At 55.2% G+C, this 14,713-nt stretch overlaps 1 protein-coding gene across 1 annotated transcript in view; it reads left to right on the top strand.

Moving 5' to 3' along the window:
• The first annotated feature begins 717 nt into the window (after positions 1-717).
• Positions 718-14,713, top strand: part of LOC106749305 (PHD finger protein rhinoceros) — a 14,664-nt gene continuing 668 nt past the window's right edge. Inside the window, exons 1-10 of the mRNA XM_014628628.1 lie at positions 718-1,398; positions 2,693-2,742; positions 2,840-3,357; positions 3,448-3,604; positions 3,972-4,124; positions 4,262-4,549; positions 4,849-5,022; positions 5,119-5,288; positions 6,413-6,536; positions 7,563-14,708. Of these exons, the coding sequence (XP_014484114.1) occupies positions 2,897-3,357; positions 3,448-3,604; positions 3,972-4,124; positions 4,262-4,549; positions 4,849-5,022; positions 5,119-5,288; positions 6,413-6,536; positions 7,563-14,708 (8,673 nt within the window). The 5' untranslated portion in view covers positions 718-1,398; positions 2,693-2,742; positions 2,840-2,896. The remainder of the gene's footprint in view (positions 1,399-2,692; positions 2,743-2,839; positions 3,358-3,447; positions 3,605-3,971; positions 4,125-4,261; positions 4,550-4,848; positions 5,023-5,118; positions 5,289-6,412; positions 6,537-7,562; positions 14,709-14,713) is intronic.

The following is a 14,713-nucleotide window of genomic DNA, read 5'->3' as shown; positions in this document are numbered from 1 at the left end:
TGTATAAGATCCGACTGTGAATACCACTTTAAGTCTAAGAATTACAAAAAAGGTGAGCAAATTCACTAGATGTTGATCAATGAAATTAATATAAGTATTCTAGTAAATTCACTCGCTTTTTTAATTTTCGTTTTGAAATACACCATCGACCCCCAAATCCACAATAAGTTCCATATTCTGAACTCTCTTTAATTAACCAGTTAACTGTTTTTGACGAGTATACTCGTCATGAAAAAAGTACAAAATTTTGGCGGCAATTTAAGGTACGGCAATTTAAGGTTAAAATTTTGTACTTTCTTCATGACGAGTATACTCGTCAAAAACAGTTAACTGGTTAATAAAAATGCTTCGAAAAGTCGCTTAGAAACCACCTGATTTAAGACACTTTTATCGATAAAAGAGCGATCAGAATACGGACGGTAGTAATTTATCAGCCACCCGAGGATTCAGAGACTTCTGTCATTGGCCGGCCTGCTTCGAAACTGTCAAACACAGCTGTGGGTCACGGTGCACGAAGAGTGAAGAGATGCGATTCGTCGATTCGGAAGCGTCTGAGCCGAAGGCCAAAAGGGGTCGCAACGTCAACAAAACGGAGGGTTCACCGGGCGAGCGACGGGTCTGCGCTTCCATTGGCGGAGTCTCTCGGAGCCGGCTATTGGCGACCATTGGCGACAGGTTGGAACCTTCCTCGAGCGGGTCGGCGACCGTCGGCACGTCAGCTTCCGCTCTTACGGCGCTCCGTGGCCCGCGTCCGAGACGAGATCGCGAGATCTCGCTGGGTCGGTCACGTGACACCGTACTTCCACAGTTATTTTTTCAGGCATGATGGCGCCAAACGCCAGTATCTACTTTTATGTAAATATATTATTGATTTGGTGCGTACCGCGATCAAGCACGAGCGTTCGCCGTATCGCGGCCGGCCGTCGAAAGTAGCCCCGTCGCGGGGTAGCGCGCGGACCGCCGGCGGAGTGAGTAACGGACTGGCCTGGGCCGCCCGCCTGGAATCGCTAATGAGGACATGTTGGTTAGGCTGCCGTGACACAGAGAGAGAGAGGAGGCCGTTACGCACTTGCTCGCAGCAGCCCGTCGGCGTGTTCGCGGCGGCTCGGGAGCGCGCACGGCGACCGCCGGCGGCCCCGCGGCCGGTTTCACGCCCGCACGCGATCACGTGCCGCCTCGCGCGCGGAAATATATCCGGCTAATAGATCAATAATAAGGTATTTAATGGTCTTCCCGAGTGTGTGTGTGTGCGGGGGAGACTTGTGGTGGAGTGCGCCCGACGCTGCTGCCATCTGTATTGTCAATGTTGTCGGCCAGCAGCAGCAGCACCAGCAGCAGCAGCAGCAGGATCACCAGCAGCAGCAGCAGCACCAACAGCATCAGCAGCAGCGTAATGGAGTGAGCATTCTCGCGTTGGATTTACGAAGCGCGCCCTTGTGCCACACGGGAACTCACGTTTACCATGAGATTGTACGCCGTACGCGGCCCGCTCGACCGTCGACACGTGCAGTGAGTGTGATTAGCGCCCTACGCCGTCGTACGCAGCGCGGTCGCGCGCGGCGGGCGCCCTGTCCTCCGCGTCAATGTTTACATGAAACGCACGACGACGGCGAGCGTTCGCACGAGCCAGCGGCGGATCGCGCGACAGGCTCACCCGGCCCGATCCCGCCGTCACCGGCGGTCTCGCGGTGCACGGCCCGCGTGCTAACGTCCCGAGCGGCCGTCGCCCCCGCGACCCACCGCCGGGACTGCGGCCGACACGCGCATCCACCCGCGGATAGACTAGCTGCCTTTTTTATAACCTCTTTGAGTACTCGAGGAGCTCGCTCGCACGGCCCGCCGAGGTGGCCCCCCCGTGTGACACGGCGACCTCGCCATCCGCAGTGGTGCTCGCGCCTACGTCGGAACATGTCTGCTCGGCGGCATCGCCGGAGTGTTGTTGACCCATGCGCCCTTTGTGCACCTGTGCCCGCGGCTATCGTCCGGACGTTCGCGCCACTTCACGTGCATTTCTTACCGACGAACTCTAACTCCTTTTTATCCTTTTCCGCGACCTGTCCTCAGGTTTTGCACCCGCCGTTTGCGTTGCCTCTCCTCGCGTTTTGTGGTTAGTGGCACTGCGTGTCTCCTCGTTACCGCACCGCTGCTACACGTAGCTCTTGTCATGTTTCTCATATTTTTCTACGGATACGGGAGATTTCGCGCCTTCGTTACGACAGAAAGCACTGCCAGTGACGGAAGTACAGGTGGAATTTCACAAACCACTTTGTATCGGGATTCTTATTGAGAACGCAGGAGTCTAACCAGTGACTGAGCCAATGGTTGACGTTGTTTTGGATCCACCGAATTTGCTTCTATGAGTAACGCCAATCAATAAGACACATTAAAGGCGCGCTGTATAATTGATGAACTTCAGAAAAGATTGATGCTTAAAGCGTGCATGTGATAAAACAATAACAACGTGGTTTCCAAGCGGTACATGTTAGACACTAATGACAAGAGCTAGTTTGTGATGCGGTGTGACCTCCTAAAGCATGTTTCCCTCTTTCTCGAGCAATTTTTATCACAGGTACCTTAAATTTTATCTTGAATGAACTTTGTGTTGACTCATAAGTAAGATTATATATATCGTCACACAATTTCCTCACTGATTTTTAGAAGGTTATAACGGATCTTTTGTTTTATGTTTCAGTTCTGAAGAAAATCTACTTTCCAGATAATAAATATATGGATAACTATGTAGTAAGTTGATCTCTCTCTGTTCTCGGAACACTGTTTATAGAATTCATGTCACGCAGAGAAAAGGATGTTCACAAAGTGCGCGATTGTTACATTTCAGGGTGCACACAGCTCACCTGCATGTGCCACGTACCACTAGCTCACTTGGTATAGTAGAATGGCACAACGAGGCAAGAGAGTCCACAGAAACGACAATGATCTGGCGTCTTATCCGGGCGCTATTAAGAGGCGCAAGTGTAGACTGGGCCCAGCTGCCACAGGTTCATCGTCACTGGCAGCAACCATGGGGCCCTCAGAAGAGGAGGAAACGATGGCGTCATCCAGCCAAGTGGGGGCATCCTGGACCCCCCGACCTGTCAGTGATATCAAGATCTCCAGCATATACAACCGATCGGCTGCTGAGGCACCAGCAGAGTTATTTCGCAAGGACCTGATCAGTGCTATGAAATTGCCGGACAGTGAACCGTTGAGTCCGAACGAGTATTGGGTTATAACTGATCAGTGGAAGCAGGAGTGGGAAAGAGGTGTTCAAGTACCCGTTAATCCGGATTCTCTTCCCGAACCGATGGTTACTGTTATGCAGACGTCTCCTTTAAAGTTACACACCGAATTCAAATTGTGAGTGTATTATGCTTCACGTAGTGCGTCATGGCTTAGCCGGGAACTGCTAAAGTGTAAGATCTCTCACGATATGGTATTGCGTTTCAGGCCTAAAAAGTTCATAAGAATAACTCGTGATGATTATTTTAACTCGGAAGACCATCATTTAAGTACCACCCCAGCGAGAGCGGAGAAAGCCTGTGCTTATGACCTTGACGATGCTGACATTGCCTGGCTGGATATATTTAATGGCGAACGAGCGCAGGTATGATGACACTTGATGGCTGTAGTAGAACACACGCATTTCTATCTTGAAAATTGGACGTTTAGTCGATTTGGCTAAAAGTATGCTGAATCAATGATACATTTTATCGGGGCAAGATGCAAGAAAACTGATTAGTGTCAAAATGTATTTAACAGATTTGAATTTCCAATAATGAATTCCCAATCTTTTCACTTATATATATATATATATAGTTTCTCTTTATATCAATTATTGTTTAGTAAAGAATATCGTACGTTTATTTGTATTTTTCAAAATTTCACGGAGAAATCTTGCCTGTAAGCACATGAAAGGCAACTATATAGAACTTACAAGCTAATTAATATCATTTTGTGTGAAAACTATCAAGGCTGGACAATTGCCAATTACGGAGTCGCAATTGGAACGTGTCATGGAAGAGTTGGAGGTGCGATGTTGGGAGAGGATACAGACGATTGTGAAGAACGAAGAGGGGCTTGGAATCGAGTACGACGAAAACGTCATTTGTGATGTGTGCAGATCGGTGAGTGATTCATTCGTTCTCACGCAATGTCACACTTTGGAGAGTACGTAGGATTATCGTTCGTCCTTCATGCGTTATATCGAATTACTACTTTGACTTAAGATTCGACGATATCTAACGAAAGCTTTTCATGACAGCCGGATTCGGAGGAGGGCAATGAGATGGTGTTTTGTGATTGTTGCAACATATGTGTACATCAAGCTTGTTACGGTATTACCTCGATACCTGATGGCTCTTGGTTATGTAGAACTTGTTCGTTAAGTCAAAGACCCGACTGTGTATTATGCCCTAATAAGGGTGGTGCAATGAAGTGTACACGAAGTGGTCAGAAATGGGCTCATGTATCGTGTGCGCTCTGGATTCCCGAAGTTAGCATTGGTTGCGTGGAGCGAATGGAGCCAATCACGAAAATATCCAGTATTCCGGTAAATAATACTCCCACGACACTCATCTTTCTCCGTGTATGCTGCGTCGTTTTGCGTTATATCTGAATTTGCATTATATATACCGTTTGTTAATTAAAAATCACGTTATATCTGAATTTGGATTATATATACCGTTTGTTAATGAAATATTTACTACATATGAAAAGTATCTATTCAGTATCGCTTATTATTTGAAAAGTTTCTCTCGATGTTGTCTGAGTTAATTCGGGATTACGTTGCTGTCGCGACTGTTCTCGACACGGCGACGAATTGACCGAGCGCATAAATTAAAATTGCAGCAAAGTCGGTGGGCCCTAATTTGCGTTTTATGCCGCGAACGCGTGGGTGCCTGCATTCAGTGCAGTATAAAGACATGTAAGACAGCGTACCACGTAACGTGCGCATTCAAGTATGGGCTCGAGATGAAGGCGATCATCGAGGATGAGATGGCAGACGACGGCGTGAAATTGAGGGTGAGCAACCTTTTCAGCGCGGGTATTCAGATCCGTCGACACGCTATCGTTCGCCGCGAGTGGGACCACGAGTTAATCCAATAATTCTGTTTTTAGTCGTATTGTCAAAAGCACAGTAGAACGAATACAAAAGACAAAGTCGGCGTTGGTGGTAGCGTAGGAAGCGGCGGTGGAAAGGGTGGCTCGGATTCCGAAGACGGCGAGTCCAGACGGCGCAAACGAAAAGACATGACTTCCGAGGAGAAGAATCAAGCGCGCGCAGCTAAGTATGTGATTCACTTGACGCGCGCTCTCGAGGATTGTGATGACGCTTTGTGGTGACACCTTCGCCGAAAGATTTGATCTTCACTTTTATCTCAATTTTAATGGGATGCCATTTAAGGGGATGCCAAAATCAATGACGAACTTGATAAGTATCGATAACGTAGATCCTCAATACGTCACATAAGTACCGACACAATCACGCTGCTCTTTTTGTGTTTTTTGTACGTGTGTGGATCTTGCGGAAATGTGCGATATAAAAAGAATGAAAACGATGAAAATATATGTTACTCCGTTTAACCGTATTTAACCCATTTGCATCCGTAAGCGGAATATTCCGCGCGTGACGATCGTCTCCTATCACCGAGCGCGGAATATTCCGCGAGCCGCGACTCTCTTTTAAATCGATCATTTTCAAAAATACCATGTTAGATAAACTCTACGAACTATTCGGAAGTCATTTACTGTAGAAGTTAACTGTGTACTGTAGAACGAGTGTACTGTAGAAGTTAACGAAAATAATAAAACTGCCGATATACGGCAGGGCGCGCGCGGTGATACGGGTCAATTGAACACCGCTGATGCCTGAATACAGAAACTTAAGTAGAATCATGATGTAAATGGGTTAACGGAAGAATGTATTAATTGTTTTTGCATACTTTCCGCATCCTTCTAGGTCGTTAAATTTGGAAAAATATAAAAATATTCTTTGAAATTTTCCAGAAAAAATAATCCTGTATCGGATAAATATTTACGCTCACTGACATGTCAATTTTGGAATTTTCATTTTTGTTTTTCATTTTCGTCACATTGAGCAATGCTCCAATTAATTTTTACGCATGCTTTACCGTAAGAACACTTATAATTCTGTGTAGTCGATACGACGTAAGCTTCGTGGAGAGAAATCGATATTTTGCCGGCCAAGTTTTCAGATATGGCATCCCCTTAATTGAAGCGCGATTTGAACAAAAGGGCGGTATTTCTCCAGCGGATACATTTGCTCTTGCATCATTAGACGATACACTCTTCGTGCGTGGCCTCTGTTTTACACGTATTTAAGTCTTTGCTACATTCTGAAGATGTGCGTTGCGCGAAGAGCCGAACGTAATCAGCATTGTTTCCACGTCAGGTTGCAGGAAATCGAGGCGGAATTTGACAAGCATGTTAGTATAAAGGACATTACCTCTCAGCAATTGGATATAGATCCCGATAGCATTGTGTACATTTATAACTACTGGAAGCTGAAAAGAAGGGTAAGTCGTCGATAGAACGCGCGGATTCGCGAAATTGTCGCGTTGAACGCTCGGTATGCTCTTTATCACATCCCGCAGGGTTGCCACAGATCTGGAAAGTCGGGAAAAGTCAGAGAAAAATCATGGATGTTTAAATTGGCACAGGGAAAACCTGAGAAAGTCAGGGAAAAATATGAGGTAAAGGTACCAATGCTTGGATACGCACCTAATTCTGGACATTCGTATATATACATAGAATATATGCAAATATTGTATATTTAAAGATTAAACATTCGTATTTAAAGACTAAGGCCCGTATTCTGAACCTTCTTTTATCGATAAAAGTGCCTTAAACGTGGCTCCTTAGCAGCCGATCAGATGGTTTCTAAGCTACTTTTAGAGGCACTTTTACCAATGCGAGTCCTCAGAATATAGATCTAAAATAACGAGAATATTCACAGTTTGGTACGTGTTCAAACGTTGATACTTTTACCTTAAAAGAGTTGCTCGTAATTCCTCTAAATGTTCTTATTCTAAAGTCTTATGATTATTTTTTTTTTAATATATCTAACATTTACAGTCAAATGTGTTCCAAACTGGCGCACTTTGCGAATCACTTCTCACGTATCAGTGCGCGTGGCGCATAGAAAAACCTGAGCAATAATAAAAGTGACGAATTAAAGTCGATTATTCCTTGGCCACAAGGAGAATAATCGAAGGTAATTGGTCAATTTTATTCCGCGTTTTTATTCAATCGTTTTTTCCCCCGTGGTCGCTGCATTCTTTTTCCTCAATATACATTTATTTTTCCTTGTCCTGCATTTATATCTAGGATCGTATCGCTGAACTCCTTGTATTGCTTCTAACAATACAAGCTACCGTTCCCGCAGTCCCTGCTTTGAAACGTTAAAACTTAAGATCGCGCGTTGTCCGTGGAAGATTCTCCAATGTCTGGTAAATACAGGGAAATCGGGGGATCCCGTTCTCTGTGGCGACCCGGCTCTGTGCCGAGCGGTGGCAGCGTCGGTGTAACGTGACGTTTTCCAGGCCGGCCATAACAAGCCGCTGTTAGCGCCTCGTTGCGGGGAGCTATCGAGCGCGGGGGCGCGCGCCCAGGGTCAAGCGGCGGACATGGAGAAGATGCGCACGTTCGTGCAGCTGCGCCAGGACCTCGAGCGAGTGCGCAACCTCTGCTACATGGTGGGCCGTCGCGAGAAACTCTGTCGCTCCTTCCTGCGACTGCGCGAGCAGACCTTCCACAAGCAGGCCCTGCTGCTGGCGGGGCCGCCGTTGCCGCCGGCGGCGGCCGCCGCGGTCGTCGAGGCGAACCACGGCCCGTCTATATACGACCGCCTCTACTCCCACCCGGATTCCGAGGATCACACCCACGACTTCGAGACGATCGTCGCGCGGATCGCGGGCGTCAAGTCGCCGACGCCGGTGTCGAGCGACGAGAAGAAGGTGCAGCTGGACTTCAACGGCGCGTCCAACAAGAAGCTGTACTTCAACGGCTCCGTGAGGAGAAAGAGTCTGTACGGCAGCGACCTGTCGATCAGCAGCAGCGAGACCGAGGTGACGAAGCCGACGAAGACGGCCGCCGGCAAGTGCGCGAGCAAATCGAAGCAGCCGGCCGGCGTGAAGGCCGAGCTCGAGTCGAGCACGGAGGAAGAGGCGGACGCGTCGAAGAGCAAAACGCCCGCCCGGCGAAAATCGAAGAAGGCCAGCGCGCCGGACAGGCCGCGGCCTAAACTACGGGACAACAGCGAGAGCGACAAGCTGGACACCGTCAACAGCAGATCGCGCACCTTGCAGCACATGGAGAAGGAGCTCGGCAGCGCGTCCGGGAGCGAGAGCGACGACGAGTTCCTGCCGTTGAGCACGAACGCCGCTTCTCGCCTCGGGCCCTCCGTCGCCTCTGCCATCTACTCGGACACCGACTCGGACTCGGTGGAGCATCACTCCTCGCACTCGGCCGTGCTCATCACCAAGGCCGCGGTGAAGGAGTTCTCGGCAGCGGAGATCTCGAAGAACGCCACCTCCCAGAAGAACTTCGCGAACAAGGACAGGCAAGAGTACCACCACGCGGACGAGCCGAAGAGCAAGGAGAACGCGAAGGGCTCGAAGAAGAAGGAGTACATACCGTCTGCCCTGATAGTGCCGCAGCGGCAGGCGGCGAAGAAGGCGTCGGAGATAATGCAGCGCGCCCAGGGCAAGAAGGAGAACACCGTGAACGAGCCCGTGGAGTTTGTCAAGTCGCCCGGGGAGGAGCAGCCGGTCAAGCCGGCGAAGCCCTCGTCGGCCAAGGAGAAACCGTCCAGCAAGAAGCAGCGCGACAGCAAGCCGGCCAAGGACACGAAGAATAACGACGTCTACGACTTCGACAAGGACTTCGGTGACGGCACCGAGATCCTGGCTTACGTGCCGCAGCGGCAGGCCGCGAAGAAGGCCGCGGAGCACATCAAGAGCGGCATGGGCACCAAGACTGCTCCACCGGACTTGGAGACCGCGGAGGTGAAAGGGACGAAGAAGGAACTGCCGGACGGCGGCAAGAGGAAAGACGCGAAGAAGGAGGAGTCGCCGAAGAAAGAGGAGCTGCCGAGGAAGGATGAGCCGCCGACGAAGGAGAGGAAAGGTAACAAGAAGCCGGTGGCAGCCGAGAGCAGCAAGAGTGCGTCCTCCGCGTTGACGAGCAACAGCGAGAGCAGCAGCAGCAGCAGCTGCAGCAGCTCCTCCGAGAGCAGCAGCGACTCGGACGTGGCGAAGAGCCCGTTGCAGAAGAGCGCCAACAAGGAGCCGACCTCCTCGTCGACCACCACCACCTCCTCCGAGAGCGACACCGGCAATCAGGTGAAGAGCAGCAACAGGACCCTGAACAAACGGCAAGTGAACAAAGTCGTGCACGACGACAACGAGGCCGAGAAGTCTCTCGCGGGGCGGAAACTCAAGAAGCTGCCCGATAAGAAGCTTAAAACTTCCGACGGGCGGCATGGACCAGAGTTTCAGCCGCCGCTTACTGAGAGAGAAGAATCAGGTCGAGCCATCGTTCCTAAAGAGTCGCAACAACAGCAGCAGCATCATCACCATCACCACCCGCAGCAGCAGCAGCCATCACTCGGTAAGAAAGCAGATCAAAGAGATTCCAAAAAGTCCGTGCAATCATCACAGCAACAACAACAACAACATCAACAAACAGGCCAAGGTGTGCTCGCTGGGTCTCGAGATAATGATGGGCTACGAAGTGTACCTGGGCCCAAGTCTACCAAAAAATCTGGTCAGCCTGTCAGACAGACCCAGCAGTCTGCGTCTCGAAGCAAGGAGGACGCAGGCTCCCGAGCGAAGTCGGAGACTCGCAAACGAAAATCAAGCGAGACCGCCGCGAAGGACGAGAAGGTCGTTAAGGAGTCGCTGCCGCTCAAGAAGGTGGAAAAGAAACTGAGCGAGAGGTCGAGCCGGGAGACCGAGAAGGAGAGCAAGCACGACATTAGCGGTAAGAACGCGCCGGAAGCAACGGCCGAGCCGACGAAGACGAGCGAGAACAGCACCGCCGGCGTCGCCAAGGCGGACGACAAGAAGACGAAGAAGACGAGCCACAGGAACGCGATCAATACTCTGGAGGAGGAGATGAAGCAGCGACGGGCCGAACGCGACGCCCCGAAGAAGCCATCGAGGGGGCTGGACAAGCTGCTCGAGAAGCGCGAGCACCTCGACAAGCTGTCGCGCAACCGAACGGCCGCCGGGCAGGAGGTGAAGCTGGAGAAAACGTCCTTTGTCGAGGAGAACAACGACAAGGACGTGCTGCCGGAGAAGCCCGTTGCCAAGGAGACCTTCAAGGTCGAGGACGACGTGAAGAACCACATGAGCGAGCAGGCGGAGGTGTTGAACACCACGAAAGTGGAGAAAGAGGAGGAGTCGGAGAAGGACATCGTCGAGGTCGTGCCGGATAAGCCGGAGCGCAGGAAGAAGGTCGAGCAGAAGCCGGAGAGTGTCGGCGAGGCGCAGGCCGTCGAGACGGTGGCTGTCGGAGGGCCGGTGGACGTCGGCAAGGAGGCCGGCGACAACAACGTCTGCTCGAAGTCGGCGCCGGAGAAAGCGCCGGTGCTGACGGTCGACGTGGTGCCCGAGAAGGAGTGCCAGAAGAGGAGGAAGTCCGTGAATCGGTCCATCTTCTCGCCGCAGCACCACGGCGGCAAGGACCCGAGCGTGTCGGAGCTGTTCGACTTCGACCACGACGTGCTGACGGACGACATGGTGATCGACGACGGCATCAGCATACCGCGCGACGAGGAGCGCGCGGCGCCGCTCACCTTCTCCTTCAACAACGAGCTCTGGTTCAAGGAGGACTCGAAGGAGGACAGCGCGCGCGAGACCCTGCACCTGGTGGAGAAGCTCCGCATGGAACTCTCGAAGAAGTCGAATTCTAGTCAGTTCGAGTTGGAGTCGGTTCCGGCGGAGGAGGAGCCCAGGAAGGAGGAGGCGCAGCCGGAGAAGCCCGTGTTGGAGCAGCCGCAGCAGCTGATACTCCCGGAGAAGGCGGAGGTCCCGGAGCAGCCGGTGGAGCAGCAGCCGCCTCCGGCGGTCCTCGAGATGAAGAACGACGAGCCCATGCAGGTGGAGCCCGAGGACGACGAGCTGGTCAAGTGCAAGAGCCACGGGGCGATGGAGGAGAAGAGGAAGCCCTGCTACTCGAGCAACAACAGCGAGCACTACATGTACGGGAACGAGGAGCGCGAGACGACGGCGAAGGTGACGGTGGTGGAGCGCGCCAAGCTGGAGATGGACGCGGACGCGGACGAGAGATGGGTGCCGCCGAGCTTGCCACCCTGTCCGCCGGAGAACTACAATCTCGGGGCGCTGATGGACAACCAGAACCACCGGTACGCCGGCCACCCGCAGTTCCCGAACGACATCGGCGCGGTGATGCCGGACACCGGGAACCCCGACCTGGTCCACCTGCAGCTCAACATCAACATGCAGGAGCAGTACCTGCAGCTGCAGCAGACCCACTCGATGGAGCGGGTGCAGTCGCACCTGGAGCAGCAGCAGCACGCCGAGCAGTCGCGGGTGCAGTCGCTCGCGATGATGGACCAGCAGGTGATCCCGGCGCAGATGTCCGTGGAGGACAGCCTGACGCCGATGGAGATGGTGAACCGCCACCTGATCGGCCTGCCGAACTCCGAGGACGACCAGGGCAGCGAGATGGACCGCGTGCTGGACAAGGACGAGATCTCGCCGGACATCAGGCAGGACTACACGCAGGGCGGCTCGCCTTACAACGAGCTGAACGGCGCCCGGCCGGACACGCGTTGGGCGGAGAGTCAGGTGCTCCCGTCGCGACGTTCCACCTCGTCCTCCATCACGTCGGCCTCCTCGGCGGAGGAGCACGCGGCCATGCCGCCGTACAAGGGCGTGCCGCCGATCCCGTACCCGCCCTGCACGATGGACGCGGCGCCTTACCACTACTCGGAGACGAGCTCCTACGGCGCCGGCGCGGTCTCTCTCTTCCCGCCGCAGTCCTGCAACGCACCCTTGCCCTATCCGTCGCCGGGCACGGCCATGTTCCCGCCGCCCTTCGGCGCGGCCTTCCCCACGCCGCAGTCCTTGCTGCCGCACGTGCCGAAGCCGCTCGAGGAGTCGCTCAACATGCAGGCTTCCCCGTGCACCGCGGCCTTCACCTCGTCGTCGCACAACATGGCGCTCACCGCAGCCATGGTGTCGCCGACGAAGGTGACGACGCCTCCCCCGCAGCCCCCGCTGCCGCAACCGGCGGTGCAACAGCCGCCGACACCGGTGCCACCGCAGCTGCAGCCGTCGGAGGCGTTGCCGCAGCAGGTGAACTCGCCCACCGTGCCCGCGTCCTTCCTCAACGCCATCCCGGAGACGCGGGTGAGCGAGACGGCGGCCGCGGAGAGCGTACCGGAAGTACTTACGGACAGCAAGAGCGCGCCTTGCGGCAAGAAGTCGCCCGCCAAACCGACGAGGACGTCCGCCCGGGTGACGTCGTTGCAGGGCAAGTCTCCGGGCAAGTCGCCGCGTCAAGAGACCGGCAAGAGCGTGCCGAGCGCTCGCGGTCGGGGCCGGGGCGCCAAGGGCAGCCAACAGTCGAGCTACCGAGGCCGCGGTCGCGGTCGGGGCAGACGCGGCCGGGGCAGCCAGAGCGCGATGCCGATGCCGGCCATGGTGGCGAACGCGCTGCACAACGACGATTCGATCCAGAACAAGCTGGTCGGCACGGTGTACGACTTCGACTCGGACGAGGACTCCGCGAACGAGACCAACATCGCGGACCTGCGGATGATGCGCGAGCGCAAGAAGTCGACCGACGTGAACGAGAAGCGCGTCGAGCCGCTCGGCTTGGCGAACGACGCCGTCCACCAGTCCCACCTCTCCAGTCCCGGCGGTCTGCACAAGAAGTACGGGGACGACAAGAAGCTGTCGTCGCCGGCGACGCACGACCCGGCCGGCCTCGGCAAGTCCGAGACGAGCGCGGGCCAGGCGTTCGCCGACACGGTGATGCCGCTGCTGCCGGGCCCGGTGGATATGCGCACCTATAACTCGACGGTGGACCAGCCGAGCTCGTCTGTGCACGGCCAGTCGTACGGCAACCACCTGCTGGGCTCGTTCGCCGCGGGCGTGTCCGCCGACCCGAACCTCCAGGACATGGAGGACTTCGAGAGCGAGCTGCATTCCGTGCTGAAGAAGGCGAGCACCGGCAAGCAGCAGCTGGTCGCGAGCGACGGCCTGGAGGCCGGCTGCGTGAAGCCGGGCTACGCCGACCCGTCGGCCATCGACCCGGCCGCCGCGTCCAGCTTCAACGACACCACCAACAAGGTCTCTCTGACGGACTCGAGGAACCAGCTGAAGGTGAAGATCAAGGGTCCGTTCCTCGACGCCAACTACGTGCCGGCGTCGTCGGTGCCGCCGTTGGCGCAGCAGGCGCCGGTCATCATCACCCCGACCGCCAACACCGCGGCCGTCGCGTCCGGCACGTCGAACCTGCGTCGCATGCGGAAGAAGGAGCTGCTGCGGCAGTACTGCTCGCAGGACATGAACATGGACGACCCGGCGCGCGAGAACGTCACCTCCGCGCCCATCAACATGCAGCCGATCAACCACGGTCAGCGCACGGTCATCACCATCCCCAAGGCGGTCGCGTCCATGACCAGCATACCGACCCGGGAGGACTACAAGGCGGTCGTCGACGCGAACATGGAGAAGAAACGGCGGAAAGAGCGCGGCGGCGGTGGCAGCGCCGGCAACGCCGCGAGCGTCGCCGTCGGCGCCACCGCCGGCGGCGGCTTCCTCGACGTCACCGCCGAGGAGGAGGCCGGCTCCGAGAGGAGACGCAGCATCATGGTCAGCACGGTCGACCGGCGCAGGGGCCGGCAGGCCAGGCCGACCGCGACCGCGGTGACGAACAGCGCGCACCCGAAGCTGAAGATCAAGATCGGCAACAGCATAATCGGCGGGCAAGAGGTAGGTAACGCGCAGGACGATTGCAGCAGGATCCGGCCGCCGAAGAAGCGGCTCAGCAGCATCCCCATCACCGCGCCCAGCATGGAGGAGCTGCGTCGTGAGAGTATGAAGTTCCGCAAGATGATCATGGCCGGCTTCGACAACGACGAGAAGACGAAGGCGCGCAGCAAGCGCGACAAGAACGGCAAGCGGAAGAAGCGGCAGTACAGCAAGAAGGAGGCCAGGGTGCAGATCTTGGAGGGCGACGCGCCCAAGCTGATCATTCGGCTGGGCAAGCCGGGCGCCAACTCGACCTCCAGCAGCGCCGCCGCCGCCTCGGCGAGCGTCGACGCGGCGACGAGCGACGTGTCCGCGATCTTGCTCGCAGCCGGCGACGAGAACGCCAATCAGCAGGGATCGACCGATAACAAGGACAGTCGAGTGGGCCCACCGCCGCCGGAGCCTTCCAAGGAGGAGGTGGTCTATCCGGTGGAGGGCGGCCTCGACGAGAAGCAGCCGACGGAGCCGAACGCCGGCGCCACCGCCCTCAGGAACGTCCGGTCGGCGAAGGTCACGCCGATCCGGTTAAAACTGACCCGCTGCCTGGAGGGCTATGAACTCAAGGATCCGGTGGCGAGTAGCGCGAGTGTGGACGATGCCAGTCGTGGCGGTAGTAATAACAGTAGTGCGACCACGACGGCGACGGTGGTGAACTCGGTGGCGCCGTTGCCGGTCCAGGAGGCGAC

This window comes from Dinoponera quadriceps, unplaced genomic scaffold (assembly GCF_001313825.1).
Source record: "Dinoponera quadriceps isolate SergipeBrazil2010 unplaced genomic scaffold, ASM131382v1 scaffold3579, whole genome shotgun sequence".
NCBI lineage: Eukaryota > Metazoa > Arthropoda > Insecta > Hymenoptera > Formicidae > Dinoponera > Dinoponera quadriceps.
The sequence above is the reverse complement of the archived record's forward strand: the minus strand, read 5'-3'. Positions and strand labels throughout refer to the sequence as shown.